This window comes from Crocodylus siamensis, chromosome 6, assembly GCF_052110815.1.
Source record: "Crocodylus siamensis isolate JL-2025a chromosome 6, ASM5211081v1, whole genome shotgun sequence".
Lineage (NCBI taxonomy): Eukaryota > Metazoa > Chordata > Crocodylia > Crocodylidae > Crocodylus > Crocodylus siamensis.
This window is the reverse complement of record NC_143400.1, coordinates 76,170,017-76,190,514: the sequence shown is the minus strand read 5'-3', so window position 1 is coordinate 76,190,514 and position 20,498 is coordinate 76,170,017. Positions and strand designations below refer to the sequence as shown.

Here is a 20,498-nt window from a genome sequence, read left to right as displayed (position 1 = left end):
GCAAGCTGAGGGACTGCGGCATTGACGAATGCACAGTCACATGGGTGGCAAACTGGCTTCAAGGGTTCACCCAGAGGGTGGGGGTGGATGGGTCAATGTCGACCTGGGAGAGTGTGGGCAGCGGAGTCCCCCAGGGCTCAGTCCTTGGGCCGGTGCTGTTCAACATCTTCATTAGCGACCTGGATGAGGGTGTGGAGAGCACCCTGTTCAAGTTTGCTGATGACACCAAGATGTGGGGTAAAGTGAATACACCGGCAGGCAGGGACCACATCCAGGCACACCTGGATAGGTTGGAGAAGTGGACGGATCTGAACAGGATGCGGTTCAACAAGGACAAGTGCAGGGTGCTGCACCTGGGGAGAGGGAACCAGCATTATGGTTATAGGTTAGGGGCTGCCCCTCTCGGTGGCACAGAGGGATCTTGCAGTCAGGATTGACTCCAGGATGAATACGAGTCCCCAATGCGACGAAGCAATAGGCAGAGCCAACTGCACCATCATGCATCAACAGGGGCATCACTAACAGGTCCAGAGAGGTCTTGCTCCCCCTCTATGCAGAGTTGGTCAGGCCGCAGCTGGAGCACTGTGTCCAGTTCTGGGTGTCACACTTCAAGAAGGACGTGGAGAACCTGGAGAGGGTCCAGAAGAGGACACTCGTATGGTTGGGGGCCCCCCATGGCCAGCCCTATAAGGAGAGGCTGAGGGACCTGAATCTCTTCAGTCTCCACAAAAAGAGACTGAGGGGGGATCTTGTGGCTGCCTACAACCTTATCGGGGCCACCAGCAGGGACTTGGGGAAAGTCTGTTCAGCAGGGTTCCCCTTGGAGTCACCAGAAACAATGGCCACAAGTTGAGGGAGGATAGGTTTAGATTAGATATTAGGAAGAACTACTTCACAGTAAGGGTGGCCAGAGCCTGGAACAGGCTTCCCAGAGAGGTGGTGCTCTCACCTTCCCTGGAAATCTTCAAGAGGAGACTGGATAGGCACCTGGCTGGGGTCTTATAACCCCTGCCACCCCCAGTGCTCCTTCCTGCCCATGGCAGGGGATCGGACTAGATGATCTGTCTAGGTCCCTTCCCACTCATTGATTCTATATTTTGAGACCTATAACTTCCAGCATAATATGATATAGGACATCTTGAATTTGTCCAACAGAAGTCAGTACAATTACCAACTCAAACAACAGAACAGGTGTCATGTTAAGAAAGTCTGAACATATACTTACCTGTGAGGTGATTCACAAAATACAGCATGACTACAGCTATTAGTGACACTAGAAAAAAAAAAAGGAAGAGTTAGATAGTTAGCACAGCTGTCTCAGAAACAGAAAAAAAGTTTACCTTAAAATGCAATAGCAAAGTCTTTGAATACTATTAAAGAGAAGACAAGATTTTAAGTCATCAGCTAAGTGATCTGTCAGCATAAATCCTTGTCCCCCTGGATCACTTGGTCACTTTTCAAAATTCCATTTGGAGGGCTCAAAGGAGGATCGGGAAAAGGTTTTATATTAAAAGACGCTTTTATTTTGTAAAAGACCCTCTTGCCAGAAGTAAACGTCTTGCAACATTACCAAGACAGACTCCGACTACACTTAGTATCTGCAAGATATTACTAATATCCCTCACATCCTCAGCACTATTACAATCTACCTTTGTTGCATAACAGTCTCTTAAAAAGGAAGGAAATAATAGTCCCATGAGTAAAAGTTAATTGCAGTTTATGCACACATGTAATGCATGAACAAGTTAACTCAACTGACTGATGTGGCAGAACAAGCATTAAGCAACAGTGAAAAGGGCTCTCTTCCCATACCAGTCATATATGGTACTTACAGCAAATACAAGCACTGAAGAAAACTTCTAGAAATAGATACCCTCGAGAATCCAGTATCATGCCAGCTGCTATGGAAATGATTGCCAAGCCCAAATTCTGGATGGACTGCATACTAAAATACAGATAACAAAGATTTAAACTTATACTAGCTGCTTTTCACAGCTTACTCGTGTTTAGTTCAAAAAATGCAAAAGCTACAATTCAAGGCCTGAATTGTGGTCTGCATGCCACCATATGTTATGGCACCTCTAGATTTTATTTACACTGGGAATATGATGCCTGTACCCCAAAGGCTGAGGGTAGAACTACATCCTGCACCAATAAGCCTAATCTGCATAAAAATGAACTGTTCCAAACAGGCAGACATGGTTCTTTGGGCAAAGAATTTTTCCAACTATTTGAGTTGGTCTAATAAAAGATACCGGATTTACCCAAAGAACTTTGTCTGCCCATGTCCTTAGACCGACACAGCTACAACCCACACCCCTGTTCCAAACAGACGACTATACCACAACTTCAACTCTCCTATGAAATATGAACTTTCATTTCTAGCTAGGGGACCTTTTACAATCTTTTCTCCTATGCCTGAAGGATGCTTGTACCCAAAAGCTTGCAAATAAAGAACTTTTTTTGCAAATATCTAGTTAGTCTAATAAAAGATAATCACCTCTACCACAAGTTCTCACTCCTTTTGCCTCTAAATTAATAGTTACAATCTGACTACCTGACATCCTACATTAATGGTTATTTAAAACTTACTTTTTCAAAGCAATCCTTTAACATGGAAGAAAAATATTTAAAAATATGGTACAAAAACAAACAAAAAGAATGAGGAACATTAAGGTTTATTTGTCAGTAAAAGTAGTTCACCTTGAAGAATGAAGACTACTCCAGGTCTAGGAGCAATTTTGCAAGATACGACAGCATTAGAGCAATACTGTAGCCATGAATTGAGACATAAGATTTTTTGTGCGCGTTATCTTTTATTGAACAACTATATAGTTGTGATAAAGTTAGACAAGATTTTGCCATTACTCTAGTAGTTTAAAAAGTCTCAATGCTTCTTCACCATTTGGAAGTGCTCACAGCAGGCCACCACTGGAAGATAAATACAAATACTTACAAGCCATAAGCAGTTCCCAGCTGATGCTCTGGTACAACAAATGCCACCATTGGCCACAGGGCGCAGGCTAGTAATGAATAGGCTACTCCTAACATACACTGTTGAAAGCAAGATTTGCATTTGTGAGAACCATAGCTAAATAAAAGTTAACTCTCCCAACAGAATAAAAATATACTTAGAAACATAATAATATGACAATAATTCTGGTCATTTTTCCCCAAGACTAGTATCAAACTTTACACAACTGAGGTACAGCATGTTTTCACAGTAAGTTGTTGAATGAGAAATACATGCAAAGATTAAGCTGCAGTTGGAACTTTAAAAAAAGGTATAACTTTTTACAGTAAGTCCCTTTACAAAGGAGGTAACTTGTTGGAATAGTTGGCCCCTGGCAGACAGTCACGCAACTGGGGCATTTCATCCTGGATCCCAAAAAACTGTATATCCTGCCACGCTAATGATAAACATTTAATCGTGTGATATCTTATTGTACATGGCTATCATCAAATAAGTCATTGTTACTAGTAATACTTACCATTGCAATCCAAGGGTTCCAGAAAGTAAAGGCCAACATGATATGAGAAGCAAGTGTAGTCAGTACAGCACACAAAACCCAGATAATATTCCTTCCAAGTTTATCCACCAGGAATCCAAACACAGGGGACATGGGTGCCGATATAATATATACAATGCTACAAAAAAAGAAAACAAATTTTCCTTTCAATGTTTTGAAGGCTTAATTGTTCTAGGGTGATTAAGGACATAAATCCATATCTGACATGTAAAGCAGGGGTTTCAAACTTGCCTGGTCCCACAGACTGCATAAGTGTGAAACAGGTCCAGGGACTGGATGACTGATGAGGCCTGTAGGCTGGACACACAACCTCCAACCCATGGGAGATCCAGTGCATGCAGCATCCACTGCGGCTGCTCCAGGACCCAGTGAAGAGGCCTGGTATCCCAGGTACTAAACTGCTGCCCTGGGAGTGAGCTACGGTGCAAGCCACAGCTGCTGAGGCTCCAGCACCACTGCTCTCACAGCAAAGCATCCGGGGACAGCAGGCGGCACTGGAGCCTGAGCAGCATGATGGGAAAAAGCCTGGCACTGTGGCTTGTTCCCAGGGTGGTAGCCAAGTTCCTCAGGAGAGAAATGCAGCAGTGGAGCTCTAGCAACACTGCAGGAACAAGCTTGGCTGCTGTCAAAGGAACAAAGCCATGGTGTGCTGGGGCTCTAGTGCCACAGGTCTTATCCAGGCACTTGGGGGACCTTCCTGAAGTGGCAGCCATCACACCCAGAGTCAGGGCAAAAGTCTGCCGGCTGGATGACCTGGCTCTTCAGGCTATATATCTGACACCCGTCATCTAGAGGAATCCAATATTTAACACCTTGATTTATAAATCAGCCTCACAGAAGAGAAGTCCAGTGCAATTAAGCCACAGAAAGACAATTACCCATTTGTAGAATTTTAAACAGACCCAACACGCAGATCAAGGTACCCAAGTAGCCACCATGTGTTCAGGTGGTTAAAACACAGAACTGAGGAGGTCTATATTTCTAATGAGACAAGTTAAAGGAATACCATTAGGTCCACCTAGCCATACAGTGGTTCTCCCCCACCCCCCCAGTCTACATGACCTTGCTGCTCTTTCAGCACAAAATACAGGAGACATTCTAATATTACAAAAACCTTAGTCTGTCTGTCTGTAATGCTTTATTCACATTCTGACTGGTTGTCTGAAAGAACCAAATCAGTGTGCTCCAAGAGCGTTCCAGACAGGAGGTGGCAGCAGAGCACTGCCATGAATGCAGGGACAGTGCAGGGAGGGGCAAGGCCAGCGCTCCTAGCCCTGCTCCCTGGAGGCGGCAGGAATGGTGCAGGGGTGCAAGGTCAGCAGCACTGGGCTCTCTCCTTGCCTCGCCCCCCACTCGGAGGCAGCAGCGGGTGGACTCCATTTCCACACCGCCCCATCATTCTTGTTTTAACTAAGACAGTAAACTTGCAAAAATACCTGTTAATTGCACTTGCTTCTTGAGGAGAAAATTTAAATTTTTCGATGAAGAAAACCCTAAAAAGGAATCCATAAAAGATTTAGACTACATTTTACACTTTTTTTTTTTTTTTTTAACAGTATGTCATTCATCAAGGACAGAAGATTGTAGTTTACTGAGGGTCTTTAAAAAACATTTTTGGCATAAAGTATGATATAAAGGAATAAGGTTTTCTGCATAAGATACTGTATATACAAGTGTATAAAAGTACTGAGAAAGTAGTTCCTATGGGATTTTTTTTTCTTTGACAAAAAGTATCTTATATCAGTTCAAATTATATTGTCTGGTGGTCCAATTTGAAGTGCAACTTACTGGCAGCAAACCCAGTAATGAGTGGTCCATTCAGTGGGTTATAGCAGCTAAAGCAGAACCTTTTTACAGGACACACAAGAAAAAAAAAAAAAAAATGAAGCAGGCAATTGTGCCAGCCTGGAGATTCATATAGTCAGTGACTTCCAACTTACATACAACTAAGCATTTAGCTTTAAAGAGGTATGTTTAGTGAGAGGAACCATACTTCTAACTCAGGTACAGATCCATTATAGAATACCAACTAGACTATTTTGATCAAAACACAAGATGAGCATGCGTATATTATATGAAGCAAATTGAATGCAGTATTAATAGAGCACCCTGCAACTAGAAACTTCCATTACACTTAGGATCATGACACTCATTTAGAGGCACTATGAAATCTGATCCCCACCCCCAACAATCACATCTTCTGTCATGCATATGGGCATAGGATCACATCTCAATTGTGCCCGTTCTACTTGCTGGTGCAAGGGGAGCCCTGGATCATGGACCCTTATATTGGGTGCATGTGTAGCACCCTTACCATTTAGCAATTAACATGTTAATTCTAGCATTACTGTAGAGAGACAGGCCCTCAGTTAAATCTTCTCTTAACCAGTACATGAAAGCATTTAAAAGGAACTTTGTGGCAAATATCCATGAACCTTAAAGATGTAAACAAATATTACGCTCATAGCAAGATTTAAGTAACATGTAACAAGTATTATGCTTTTGGAATCTGACACTGATAACCAGTCGTAAGTTAAATTTCCTAAAAACTACACAGTATGAAAAACTATCACAATCTAGAGTGGATAAGAGAGAATACAAGCAAAGTCAATGAAAGAAGCAGACTAAAACTCCTGTAGATGTTCTATCTATTCGACTAGATGTTCTGGGAATAGATTTACTTGCAGGTATAGTGCAAGTTTAAGAAATAAGAGTGTTGGCGTAGTCTAGCACATGGCCATCTGATCAAATTGGTTTATATTTCATTTTTAAATGAAAGGTACTTACTTTCCCAATCCAATGAAAGGAAACACAGCTGCATAGTAACACACACAGATTATAAATATGAGCCATAAAGACAATGAGAAGTCCTTCACATCAGTTAGTTTAATCACTTCACCTTGAGGGAAGAAAAAAAAGAAGACAGAAACTTAAGATTACTGCACATTAGCTAGGTACAGTTCACATCTCTGTATCCTAAATGAAAAATCAAATGCACTATACATGTGAATGCTCATGTAGCTGGATCTTATATCATCTATATTCTCATGCAGATCCCCTGTAGGGAGTGAGCAAACTGAGGAAAGTACAAAGCCAGGGGGACGAGTTAGGCATAGAATTCTCAAGACAGCTCTCAGAGGCAGCGCGCTCAAAGGACCTGGTTGTCATGGGTGACTAACTTCCCAGACATCTGCTAGGAGAAACAGGCAGCCAGGTCTGCCCATTCACGAGAGTTTCTAACCTCCTTACAGGACCGTCACCTATTGCAGGAGGTATGTGTTCTCACCAGGGAAATGCCTTACTAGTCTTGGTATTGGCCACAGGGGATGACTTGGTGGGGGATCTGCAGGTACAAGGTAACCTAGGGCATAGTGACTACTTATTGATAGGGTTCACTAACTGGAGAAGGGCAGGGAAGATAACTAGTAGGGCAGAAGTGCTAGACTTCAGGAAGGCCAACTTGAACAAGCTCAGGAGATTCATTTGGGAGGGACTGACTGGTAAAAGCCTTGGAGAGATGGAAATCCAGGAAGGGTGGGCATTTCTCAAGGGACTAATCCTGCAGGCACAGAAAAGGACCATCCTAGTACATATAAAAGGGGGCAAAAAAGTAAAGAAACCCTCTTGGTGGAGCAGAGAAATCCAGGAGAGCCTGGAGGGAAAAAAAGAGGCCTACAGGCTGTGGAAGCAGGAGGCTGCCACCAAGGAGGAGTATACCTGCTTGCCTCAAGCTTGCAGGGAAACAGGGAGGAAGCCGAAGTGGAAATAGAGCTTAGGCTGGCAGCAAAAGTTAAGGATAACAAAAGGTCATTCTTTAAGTACACGGGAAGCAAAAAGAAGGTGCAGGGTCCCTTCAGGATGAACTAGGGCAACTGGTAACAGATAGAATGGCCAAAGCGGAGCTTCTAAAGGATTTCTTTGCATCCGTGTTCCTGGACACGAATACAAATACACATCCCGTTGAGGCCTCAGGTAAGCCCAGTATAGATACCAACCCACCAACTGTTCAAGCTGACCTAGTAAGGGGGCACCTGGAGGGGTTGAATGTAGTTAAGTCACCAGGTCCTGATGATCTTCATCCTAGGGTACTTAGGGAATTAGCTGGAGTCATAGCGGAGCTGCTGGCACAACTGTTTGTGCATTCATGGTGCTCAACAGGTCCTGGAGGATTGGAAAAGGGTCAATGTGGTCCCTATTTTCAAGAAGAGGAGGAAGAAGGAACCAGGTAACTATAGGCCAGTTAGTCTCACCTCTACCCTTGGCAAGACCTTTAAGAAAATTGTTAAGGATCACATTTGTGGGGGACCAGCAGGTAAAATGATGCTAAGGAGCAATCAGCATGGGTTCATAGCAGGCAGATCCTGCCTGACTAAACTGGTTTCATTTTACGACTGGGTCACAAAATGCTTGGATGAAGCAATAGAGGTAGATGTTATCTACTTAGATTTTAAAAAGGCCTTTGACACAGTGTCACACCAGTTCTAATAAATAAACTAAACAGTTGCAATATAGATTATTACACAGTCTGGTGGGTAGAAAATTGGCTTATGGGACACACCCAGAGAGTGGGGGTGGACAGGTCAGTTTCTACCTGGAGAAATGTGGGCAACGGAGTCCCCCAACGCTCTGTCCTGGGACCGGTACTATTCAATATCTTCATTAGTGACTTGGACAAGAGGAGTAGAAAGCACCGTGTCCAAGTTTGCTGATGACACCAAATTATGGGGGGGAGGTACACAAACTAGACAGCAGGGAATGAGTCCAGGCTGATTTAGACAGGCTGGGAAAATGGGCCCAATAGAATAGGATGCAGTTTAACAAGGATACGTACCATGTGTTGCACGTGGGGAGGAAGAATCAACAACACTCCTACAGCCTGGGAGGTGCTACTCTAAGTAGCACAACCACGGAAAGCGATCTCGGAGTCATAGTCGACTCCACAATTAACATGAGTCACCAGTGTGATGAAATAATAAGTAAAGCTAACCGCACCCTTTCTTTCATAAGTAGGTGCATCACAAACAGGTTTAGGGAGGTGATACTTCCCCTTTATGCAGCATTGGTTAAGGCCACTGCTGGAGTGCTGCGTCCAGTTTTGGGCACTGCTCTTCAGGAGGGATGCAGATGGCCTGGAGAGGGTTCAGAGGAGGGCAACTCATCTGGTTAAAGGCCTACAGAAAACCACCTATGTGGACCAACTAGGAGACCTGAACCTCTTCAGCCTCCACAAGGGGAGGCTGAGAGGTGATCTTGTGGCTGCCTACAAACTTATCGGGGGGGGGGGAGTAGTACTGTCCCCTTCCTTGGAGACATTTAAAAGGAGATTGGACAGACACCTGGCTGGAGTCATTTGACCCCAGCACTCGTTCCTGCCCAAGGCAAGGAGTCAGACTATGATCTAGTAGGTCCCTTCCAACCCTAACATCTATGAAACTATAAAACAAACATGATTTTTTCCACTGAATTTTCCCTAAGCCTAGACACCTTTCAGAAGTAAAAGGCAGTCTAATACATTTCATGGCAAGCTGAACTTAAATGCTAAAGCACATCCCTCGGAATCTGTGGTAGTCTGGTGCGGCACAATGAACTAATAGCAGCCATTTCTTTTAACTAGATTTCCAATCACTCAGTGAGATTTGTCTGAAGCCCTGAATTATGACACTATTTCTATATATGCCTTAAAATTGTGAGGGGAAACCTGAAAACTAGACTGACATATTGCAGTCTCTATATTTTAGCACCTTCACAGAAGAAAAACGGGGTATTTGCATCTGCAGAATAATGAAATATGGAGGAAGCAAATTAATGGGATGCTTCTGTAACTGGCAGCAGTTAAAGGACTTATCACTTCGAAGTTTTAGTGGTGCCCTGCAAAGAACGAGGCTGCATTCAGTATTCCTGCAAACTCTGATAGACAGAGACAATCCCAGCAGGGTGCGAGGCCCAGGGCAAAGCAGCCTGCACGGGCCCACCCACTCACCATCCCATGGCACACTTATGCTAGGGAGTGAATGCCCCGGCACACTGGATGCAGCAGGATGGGTGGCAGCCAGAACAAGCAAAGAACCCTCCAACCTGCCAGGTGGGCTAGCTGCAGCTGTGGCCTTTCCACCTGGTTCTGCGGGGCCCCCTAGAGCACAAGGCCCAGGGTGATTGCCCCAATTCCGCGCCCCCCCCCGGGATGGTCCTGCTGATAGGGAACATTACATCAATTCACACTGTGTTAAAATCAGGAAGGCTGGAGGGTTTTGCTCTTAAAATTAAGTCTATGATTCCTCACCAAGGAGATAGTAAGAAAGATCCGGGGGGGGGGGGGGGAGAGGGTTGGTAATCAAGGATCACCCAGAGCCTTGGTAAAAGACTGATGAGACAGCCAGAATGTAAGCATACCAGATGAGTTTGTTTGCTGTACAGTGAAGTCCCAGTAACCAGACTCAAGTCTGGGTACTAGTCATACCGTCCGTCTTAACTATAACTCACCAGTTTTTCCTTGCTTCTTGCAAAGGAGCTTTTCTGCTCTCTTGTCCAGGTAAGCAAGAATTAGTGCACAAATCAGTGAAAAGACACAAGTTACACCACCTACAAAAAGATAGAAGTTCACTGTACAGCGATATCAGAATTGGCTTCCCTATTAAAAATACAGTCATCCCTTCATTTCTAACCAAACCTCACAAGCCCAATAGTCTGAACATATTGACATCAGTTTAATTTACTTAAAAAAATAAAGTAGCTGTCGTTTAGAAAATCAGATACAGGTGAAAACTGCACTGCAATTAACAGTGCCTCAATACCTAGGCTTGCAAGGTGGGGTAATAAGGGGTTCCTCCCTCCCCCAGATTCACTTAATTTGCAGAAAGAAAAATTCCTTGATATACAAAATGCACATGTACACACCACTACATGCTGCTTTTCACTATAAAACCTCCCCATCCCAACGCCCAACTATACGTGTGCTAAAAGACCTTTAGTTGCCAGCCATACAAATTGAATAAATAGTCCAGCAAAAGATAGTCACTCTAACAGCTGAAAATGTAGCTATGGACACAATGATTTAGGTTTGAACAGAATATAAAGCTGCAGCAACTTAGTTTCTAAGTTATGGATGGTCTTCTCAAACCAATCTGCAATTTAAGTTTTCAAATGACAACCACTTAAATTTTTTGTGTGGGTGTGGTTTATTTCACATTGTGAATGTCTAAAATGTTATATGCAAAGTCAATTTATTAACCTATTTATTTACTAACCTATCATAAGTGTTAATCCAAGTGTAGTGTGACCTGTAGAGCCCAGCAGATCTTGAACTCTGGAATATACCCATCCCATGATATTCATATTTACTGTGCTTCCCTGGAAAGAAGATATTGGAATGAAGACTGTAATAAGGATCAGTTGGGGGAAAAGAAAGTTTTAAAATTTACCAAGAGCACAAAAAGCATCAATGTAAAATGAAAGTTTAGAAGGATGGAATAGAAAAAGCACAATTGATTTTCCCACCCAAGTAAGCTAAATGTATATAGGACACGCCATCCAGTGACAGCTATGCTAGGTTGTGTTTCACAGATTTTATGTAAACATATCACAGAGCTGCTACCCTGAACAATTGTTAAACATTTCTCAATCTGATTTACAAAGTTACCATAAAGTAAGCCTGATCCGGCCAAGCTGACATATGGCATAACCAACAGTGAAAGTCTGTTGTGTGAAAAAGTGACCCTTGAGTCAATTAAATGCTCTTCCTGTCCCATCTTCGGATATAAAATTAGTTTTCACCAAGGTCGCTACAAAAATTTGGAATAAGTCAGCACAAAGAACCACACTATCAACAGATCCAAACAGATAATGCAAACTATGGCACCCCCACCATCAATTTAGGGGGTTGTAATGCTATCTTGAATGGAGTTTTCGCTACTTTCCACTTGCATACTGTGGCCCTATTACAGATAGATTTTACACATGAAGAGTCTCTCTTAAAAACACTTACAATTCTGGCCATGCTAAGTTGTAATCCAAAGACAAGATTTAATTCCTTGCCTTTAAACCAACTGACAGCATAGGTGTTTTGTGCCACTGCTAAGGACTCGCCACCAATTCTAAAGATGCAGAAGAGAAATCAGTTAGCCACAAATTTTTTAAGCAAAAACTCAAAAACAAAATCTAGACACCCACTCTGATCTAAATGAGACAGCATAGAACTGGCTCCAGAAGATGAGCACCAGCAGTTAGAAGCAAGCACTTTAATAGATCAAGCTTAAGCAGTACTTGTTGATATTATTAGGTATGGTTTCTTATTGTTTGAATTCAGTAAAGATATTACCAATGCAATACAGAAACATTGGAAAGTTAGTCCAATTTTGTAATTCTTAAATACAGGAAGGCAACTGCAACCCTTTACAGGACTTATCTTTATGTGCCTTTCTCTCTCAAAGATCTATTTTGTGAAAGCACTAGGTACTGTTCAAGACACCCAGAAAGATGGTCCCTACCACAGGGTACATATTCAGCACTGACCTTCATTAAGACTTACCCAAATACAAATCTGCCAGCATCCATTAGCCAAAAAGCATTAAATAGAGCTCCCAAGGCAAAAATCACCTGTGAAATAAAAAGTAACAATGTCACATAATAAACGAGCTAACAAGCAATATTTTACACTATTTTCCCCCTAAGAGAACCAGCAAAAAAAGAAAAGCATGTGGAATTCTGCAATATTTTCGTGCCCATTAGCACTACATATTTGTGGGCAATGCCATTCAGAATACACAGAGGTGCTTGTTGGTCAATACCTTCCATTATTAACCAATACTGGTTCCATTAAATACAGAGATGCACAACAAACAAGTGCCCATAAAGACTTCTTACAAAAAGTTATTCATGCTTCATGTTGCAAGCATCTCAAGGTTGAATGAATTCTACAAAACACAGAATGGACCATTATAATTATAATCAGCCCCTCAAAAACATGTTGCATATACAGGACATTGATAATATTATCTAGTTTAGGCGTGGGCAATTATTTGGCCTTGAGAGCCACTTCATGAGTTTTGGTGAGCTGTTAAAGGCTGCATACCCCCTCATCTGTTGAGAGCCACCTGTGCACAAGCTCTCAATAGCTCACCAAAACTTAAGTGGCCCTTCAGCCCAAATAACTGCTTATCTTGATCTAGTTACAGCTGTGTCAATGAAAAGAAAGATGTCAGTAAGCTCTGAAACCACTACAAAATCCTCATGAAAAGTCTTTCTAAAACTTGACTACATGAACACAGAACTATTGTTGTTTATATTATTATTATTACCACCACCACTCACTCTCTTTGTAACAAGGTCACTGACAAAGTACATCAAAGCTACACTGATACTCATATGGGAGTTATCCAGAGGCACATATACAGTGGTATAATTGAATGTCTCAGATATAGACTATATATAGCCTTCAAATAGAAAGCTAAGAATCGAGACAACTTATGTCTGGAATAGGAATCGCCTCAAAAAAAAGTATTTACATACAAGGAAATACCAGTATCAACAATATCCCCCTTATACAGGGGATACAGGAGGGCAAGAAGGCCCGTAACTCCAGACCTAATGTAAGGGGCAGCACAAACTACACAGCCAATTTCTGAAATAATGAAGTTTGAATGACACAGGTAAATAAGCCTGAGAAAGTACCTGTGGGCTTCATAAAACAACTTCACCCTTCATCGGATTTTTGCTAGGTTTCTCTATACCCCTTTCCCTCCCACTCCCAACATGCAGTGCATCTTAATATGTTTTGTTCAGGTACTCCAAACAACACTGCCTCTTATGTCATCTTGTTTGTACTTACCTGTCCAACACAAACAAAGGTGCCAAATATTATGGTGCCCAACCTGTTAAACAAAAATAGTTTGACCCATTTAAAGCCTTTAAAGCCACATGTACTATACTATATTTAAAATATTTCACTTATGTTAAATATTACTGCACAATTTTAAAAAAAAACAAACCACAAGATACTGAAGGCCTGGTGTTGTAAATCAGATTACTAAAACATATTTTCTAACTATTCATGGCAGGCTTACACTGCCCATGACAAGCAGAGATTCTTTAGAAGAATGGGAATACCCTGATCCCCAAGGCCAACATAACTGTAGGCTTCCAGCTCTGTTTAAGAGAAAATACTAGAGAGCTACATATTAGCCTGATGTCATGCAAAGGCTTCCTCTTGCTAAGTTTGAAATTGTCTGCATATGCAAATGTGACAGCTAATATAAGCTATTGCACTTTTGCAAGTTTATGATTTCAGCAGAGTGGCCTCACATCTTGGAAGAATACGCGTCTAACTTCTGGATGGTAATACACCACCTACTGTTATGCTTTCCAATGTAAAAAGGTACTGTGGTTATGCTTACCGTATTCCAAATACTCTGTCTATCAGAAAGCCTCCAAAGAAACAGAGAATAACGTTGGGCCAGGAATACCAAGCATATAATGACATGAACTGAGCTGTATTCACCTTCATATCCTACATAGGGGGAAAAAAAAGTTTAAAAGAAAAATTATTTAGCACTGCATTTATAGACTCTAGTGTCAATTATCATAAAGATATAGAAATAAAATCTTCCTTTAAGGGCGCATACGTTCATAAACAATTCATCAGATGTCTGGGATGCCAAGAGCAAGGTTTGATAGAAGTCATCTGTAAAGGTTCATTTTTTCCACCAGCAGATGATGAACATTGCTACAAAAATATGTGCAGAGTTAAGGGAGAGTTTTTTGTTGTTGTTGTTTTCTTAAAAAGAGGCATTCGGCTGCTCTTGACTTTCACCGGGAACTGGATAGTTCAGTGCCCCTTGTACTTTTTCAAAAGTGTCACTCCCAACTTCTTAAACTCTTGTCTTTATTTGAAAAAAACTGAACTAAACAAACTTTAAATGCAACCCAAAGGTAATCAGAGAGAGTTAAATAATCTTGAAACCCATCAGATTCAAATTCCATTTGTGACCCAGGGAGCTAGTTTTTATAGCCACAAATACATCCTCCTTTTTTTGTCTCCAAGTGCAGTCCTGAAAAGAGGTCCACTCCCTCATTAAGACAAAGGCTGCATTACAACTGCTACTCAGCATTTCTACATATTTCTGATGAGCAACACTCCAGAACTGTTGCAGAGTTTATTCCATTAAAGGGAGACAATTGCCAATCTTCTGTGTCATCTCCTACAGCACTAGATTTTCTCCTGAAAGCAAAAAAGCATCCCAGAGAGTGGGGTGATCTCACAGAAGGCTAAAATCCAACTGAACTCTAAGCTACTTTCTATACTTCTCTGCAATAACAACATTGCTAAGTGTTAATCCCTCAATTTTCTTAAACAAAATTATAGCAGATAAACAAACAGTCTAAAGTGGGAAGGCTTCAACATGTAAAACTCAAAGATTTTACATGCAAACTGATTTCTGAGAAAGCTGCTCAAACACAAATAACTGCTCTAGCTTCTAGTTTTCAGAGAGATCTACTGTAATGAACAGAGTTTATACAAAGAACATTTCTGCTTAGGTGAATGAGCCTACTTGTGTTCAAGTTTTGTTTGGTCAAAGTAAGGCTTATGTTTATTTACATAAAAGGGTTTTATTTTTTGCATTGTACTCAAACTCCTCCTTGCTGCAAGAGAATTGCATTTTCAGGTTACTCCCATTTCTCTAAAGTTTGCAAACTACCTAGAGAGCAAATAAGTGAATACTCATTTTAGCACAATTTCTAGGTTTGTGTTTGAATCTAGAGGTAGTTGAAATGGTTTTTTTCATTGTGATCAATCTGATGGTTTTTCATTGCTAACAGGGAGTAGCTGGTGGCATAACAGTCTGCAAGAACTATCTATAATCACAGTGATCCCCTAATTTAGGTTTTTTTTAAATTAACACATAACAAAAGTTGAAAATATATTATTCCACAGAATAACTATATTTCTGCCATGTTGAGCAGAATATTTTGGTGTTACTATCACAGCCTAAGGCTAATATACTTCCAAAAAGTAAACTCTCAAAGTTAAAAGTGGAAGCATATTATACACATATATGCTATGAATACTTTCTCCTTATTAGAGGCGCACTGATATAATTGGTTGTATATTGGATCAGCACCGATAAGAGGAAAATTAACATCATCAGGTATTGGCTTTTTTTGACCAGTGTAGCAGATAATGTTCACTGATAAATATAATATGCCTTCTGGCTGGGGCCCCCAGATGCTGCATGCATGTGCACAACTGAACACATGCACGTGTCCAGGAAAGCAGCCAGGCAGCACTCTGCAGGTAAGGCTGTGGTGGGGAAGGGGCACAGATCAAGGCTCCCACGGTAAGAGGGAGTGGAGCAAGGGCTGGGGGTGCTGCCCAGCCAGGACAGTGAATGGGACATCTGGGGCTGGGAGCAGGAGGGAGGCTCCTGTCAGTGCGCGCACCCCTCGGGGAGGCATGGGGGTGCACATGCCCCCCAGATGTGTGCATGGAGCAGAACGCAGGCTTCCCACTGTGGGCTTGAGGCTCTTCGCTCTGCTATCTCTGCCCCTGGAGCCCCACACCGGCCGTGCACCTGCTGCCTGCCCAGCAGCAGTGGGGGCAGCAAGTTGTGCCTCCTGTTGCAGGGGAGACAGGACCAGCGCAGGGCTCCTGGGAAAGAGGCAGTACAGCAAACAGCCCCAAGCCTACAACAAGCAACCTGCATTCACCCTCATCCTGCTCAGCTCTGCTCCAGTTAAAAGCATCCCCGTGCTTAAAAGTGGTGGCAACAGTGCTTGAACTAAAGCTCATTTGATAAACTTTAGTCCAAATGCCCCTGCCACCTTTTTTACACGCTGGGATGCTGATTCCCTGGACAAGCCACACGCAGCTCTGTCCCACTCCCCACCCGGGGTCCTATTCACTGCTCTCGCTGGCCAGCACCCACAGCTCCAGCCTCTGCCCCATTCCCTACCTCACCATGTGGCCTCAAACTGCTGCCCCCATGGCCTTTCCCTCCCCTTCCACAGAATAACCTGCAGGGTGTTGCTCTCCACGCTGACCAACTGTGTTCCTGTAAATCAGTTATTGGATGGGTAACAGCCAATATGGCTGGTTAATAATTGCATATTGGTACTGGCATAGGAATCTTTACTGGTGCACTCCTAATCCTTATTAATAGTTCAAGCCACTAATATTTAAAAAGAACACATCAACTTGGAGTCTAGTTTAATGCAGAATCACTACACTTTTTGCCAAGTCCTTCCCCCAGTTACAGCTAAGAATAAAAGTGTTCCCCATTTAAAACATGGATCTCTTTCCTCTCCCCAACATCACCCACTTACCCCTATGTGTTGTCAACGATACCTCTCACCACTACTTGCATGCAAACAGGCTGTATAAAATGGAGATGGGCAAAGTCTGACCTGCAGGCCAGATCCAGTCAGCAGCAGACTCCATTTCCCAGCTGCCCAGATCATGCGCGGGGTGGTCTCCATGGCAACCCCAGCCACACCTTTGCTATGAAAGCTCAAGGCTGGTGTTGCCATGGAGACCATCCTCAGCTGCACCAACAGGGCACAACAGGGAGCTGCTCCAGAGCCACTGGGATCTTGCGATGGGGGGAAGCTTGCTCCACAGCCTGGGCAGGGACACGCAGGCAGGAGATCACATCTCTGCCCCAACTCCTCGCAGCAGTAGCAGACTGGTCTGGAGCAAGGGCAGAGTTACGATTCCCTGCCTGCGTGCCCCTGCCAGGAGCATGCAGGCTACAGATCACAGCTCTGCTGTGGCTCCAAAGTAAGCTGCCCCCATTGCAAGATCCCAGAGGCTCTGGAGCAGCCTCCTGCCCTGCGCTGCTGTACGCCATTCCAGCATGGCTGAGGCCGGTCTCCATGTCAACCCCAGCCTTAAGCTTTCACAGCAGTTGGGGTATCCATGGAGACCGGCCCCAGCCATGTGGGAAGGGGCTGCTGGAAACTGGAGCTGGACTGCTGCCATTCTGCCCACCCCTTAAGCTAGAAAGAAACAGGACTTTATAACAGTCTATCAAGTGGTTCAATTGGGGCTGGTCTTTGAGCATTTATACAGAAATGGAATGAGATCACACATAATAGATTTTGTAGAATGAAGGCCATAGTTGTAGCAATATTGATTCTTTATTAGCATGTGATTTTCAAACTGAAGTCCAATTTTATGCTGACTGTCTTTCAAAAAGACAGCAGGCAAGGGCCACATTTCAGTTAGAAAACAAAAAATTACAAGTGGGAACCTAAATTACAGTTCATGGTATTAGTTTCTATAAACCAGAACCATACAAACATCTGGTTAAAGTTCTCCTCATTTCTCTCAATGCACAGATAAAACAGCATAATATTGGAAATAATACTCTCTCTTCCCCCAAAAAACAATCACTTACCCCTTGAACTTGAGTCTGGAGAGCTGCTGGATTGTCATAGCAAAAATAGCTGCCTATAAAAGGGAACGAATGGAAACAAAATCAGCTAAAACTACCTAGAAATACCAAAGCAAAATGGTATTTTACCCATCTCAGAATAGGGGTATCAAGATGATTTGGCCCCACTGGCAAGATGACTGGCATGGAGCCAGTCCACAAACCATATTAAGCCCACAGACCAAGCCCTTCCCCTCCTCCAACTGCAACTGTGTGCCTGATCCAGCACAGGAAACAGCTGCCTAAGCTGGTCTGAGATGGCAACAGATGTCCCAACCGCTGCACACAGAGATGGTCTGGCATAACAAGAGAGGCTGCATTATGGGGCTTCTGTAGGCTGGATCTGCCCTGCAGGACATACGTTTTGACATCCCTGGATAACATTCTACCAGCAGACTAAGGAAAGTGAAAGTTTATTTGCTTCCACAACTGTCTACTGACTGCATCTCTTTGAACTTTATGGAGAGCATAGGAAAGGCTTGAGACAGAGGACCTCACCAAAAAAAAAAAAAAAAGCCCCCCAAAATAAAGCTAATTATATCATCATTTAAGTGGATAGTCTTAACTTTTTTTCCTTCTAAAGTATTAGTCTTCCTGGTAAGTTTCCTACCAGATTTCAGATACAATTCCAAGCAAACAGTTATCTTTATTTGTTTAAAAGTATCTTAGTCATTAAGTTCCACTGATATGTAAAGCATTTGCAAAATTTAATATTAACAAATCATATCAATAGAGACAAGGTCCCATTCACGTTAATGTACGACACAGCTCTCTAAAAGTTGTTAAAAGAAAAAAAATAGTTTAACACCATGAAAGCAGCAAGAAACACTTCTCTTAAATCTAAATTGCTTCTGCAGAACTTCTGCTATTGTCGCTTTGTGCTGACTGCACCCAAAAAATATTATTACAAGAGATGCCTAATGCTCAAAAGGGAAGCCATTTTTTTTTTATAAAAGGAACTTCTGCCAAATAAAACAATTTATCAATCAGCTGTCTACCCATTAAATGAAAGTTCGTTTAATAAGCAAGGTATCCAGGGTGTAGCCATATTGGTCTAGAGACAAAAGAAATCAGGATTTGTTGTAGAAGTGATATCTTTTATCAGACCAACTAAATTTTTGAGGAGAAAAAAATATTTTTTTTTTTTTGCAAAAATAAAGTTAAAGAATTTTCTTTTTAAATTAAATAACATTTTTCTGCAAAAATCTAGTTGGTTTAATAAAAGGTATCACCTCTACCACAAGTCCTGATTTAATAAGCAATGTATTCTCCCAAGATGTATTGCTGACCAGTTTTATTTTAAGTGACAAGAAAGGCTAAAAAAAAGGCCATTTTTTTTCTTTTTTTTTTTCCGGGGGGGGGGGGGGGGGGGCAAAGACTCAAAGATGTTTTTGGATCCAAGCATCCTTGTGCTGCATTAACAGCCCAAACGCTGCAGCGCTGCACGAGCACAGGACAAATGAAGCCAGACTGAGATGTACCAATAACTTCATTTCAGCACCAGGCAGGAAGTGAGTCTCTGTGTTGACAACTTCAGGGCACTTCAATGGAAAGAAGGGAAACAGACTGCCATCCCCGGCCCTCCGCCAGCTCCACCGACATCCTCTCCCCAGGGATGCCCACAGAAATGCGCCCGGGAACGACCCTGACTGTGCGGCTACGGGAAGCAGCTCGGCCCCGAAAAGCGGCAGGGGAGATGAGCACCTTTACGAGCAACTCAACAATGTACAAAGGCACTCACTCACCGAAGCCCAGGAAGCACATGAGGGCCAGCACCAGGAGGCGGTGCGCCAGCCGCCGGGGGTCGCATAGCGCCGGCAGGGCCCGACCCGCGGGGCCACCGTCGCCCGCCGAGCCGCCGTCCAGCAGCGCCCGCTCCTCCACCCCGCCCAACTCCCCCATGGCAACCCCGGCCCAGGCGCCCCGCCAAGCCCAGCAGCTCAAGCGGACGCGGCCACGTGAGAGCCAGTCACGTGACCCCTCCTCCAACGCTCACGTGAGAAGGGGCGGGCCGTTCTAAGGAGGCCGGTCTTACCCACCATGCATCGCGGCTTAGGCTCTGGCGTTGCCTAGGCGCTTCGCTAGTGCGGGTGAAGCTCTTCCGCGCGGGGGGTGGGGGGCCTCAGTCCTCGCCGTGCCCGGCCCCGCGCGACAGCCGCCTCGGCGGAGTGCGGGCCAGCGGCTGCCCCTGCTCCCCGCGTGCCGCGCCGCCTGCAGCAGGGCTGGCCGCGGGAAGGGCAGGGACTGCAGGCCGGGGAAGCTGGGGCTTAGTGTCGGCTCAGCCATTGCTCCGCACTCCCACCTCACACTGGAGACATCCAGGTCACAGGCTTAAAAATGAGCAGATTATGAAACAGCGATTTGGGCTTGGCTTTGTAGTCCCTTCGCCTTTCAGGCTCCTCATTTCTAACTTGCATTGTCAGCCACCACGGGTAAAAACTTGCAGAAAAAAGGAAGGGGGGAGCTGAGCTCCTCTGACATGGAGGGTTTGAGACACACACCGAATCTGCAGCCTGTGTCACGTCACCCCACCGAGTAAACATTA

At 43.6% G+C, this 20,498-nt stretch overlaps 1 protein-coding gene across 2 annotated transcripts in view; it reads right to left on the bottom strand.

Moving 5' to 3' along the window:
- Positions 1-19,925, bottom strand: part of MFSD1 (major facilitator superfamily domain containing 1) — a 31,164-nt gene extending 11,239 nt beyond the window's left edge. For both annotated transcript variants that reach the window (XM_090052931.1, XM_090052932.1), the window contains exons 1-14: positions 19,699-19,925; positions 17,918-17,970; positions 13,919-14,031; positions 13,354-13,396; positions 12,055-12,122; positions 11,512-11,620; positions 10,775-10,877; positions 10,011-10,109; positions 6,318-6,429; positions 4,967-5,023; positions 3,492-3,648; positions 2,957-3,054; positions 1,833-1,945; positions 1,226-1,273 (exon numbers count right to left, since the gene is read on the bottom strand). In XM_090052931.1, coding sequence (XP_089909057.1) covers positions 1,226-1,273; positions 1,833-1,945; positions 2,957-3,054; positions 3,492-3,648; positions 4,967-5,023; positions 6,318-6,429; positions 10,011-10,109; positions 10,775-10,877; positions 11,512-11,620; positions 12,055-12,122; positions 13,354-13,396; positions 13,919-14,031; positions 17,918-17,970; positions 19,699-19,855 — 1,330 coding nt within the window. In that variant the 5' untranslated portion in view covers positions 19,856-19,925. The remainder of the gene's footprint in view (positions 1-1,225; positions 1,274-1,832; positions 1,946-2,956; positions 3,055-3,491; positions 3,649-4,966; positions 5,024-6,317; positions 6,430-10,010; positions 10,110-10,774; positions 10,878-11,511; positions 11,621-12,054; positions 12,123-13,353; positions 13,397-13,918; positions 14,032-17,917; positions 17,971-19,698) is intronic.
- Between the last annotated feature and the right edge of the window lie 573 nt (positions 19,926-20,498).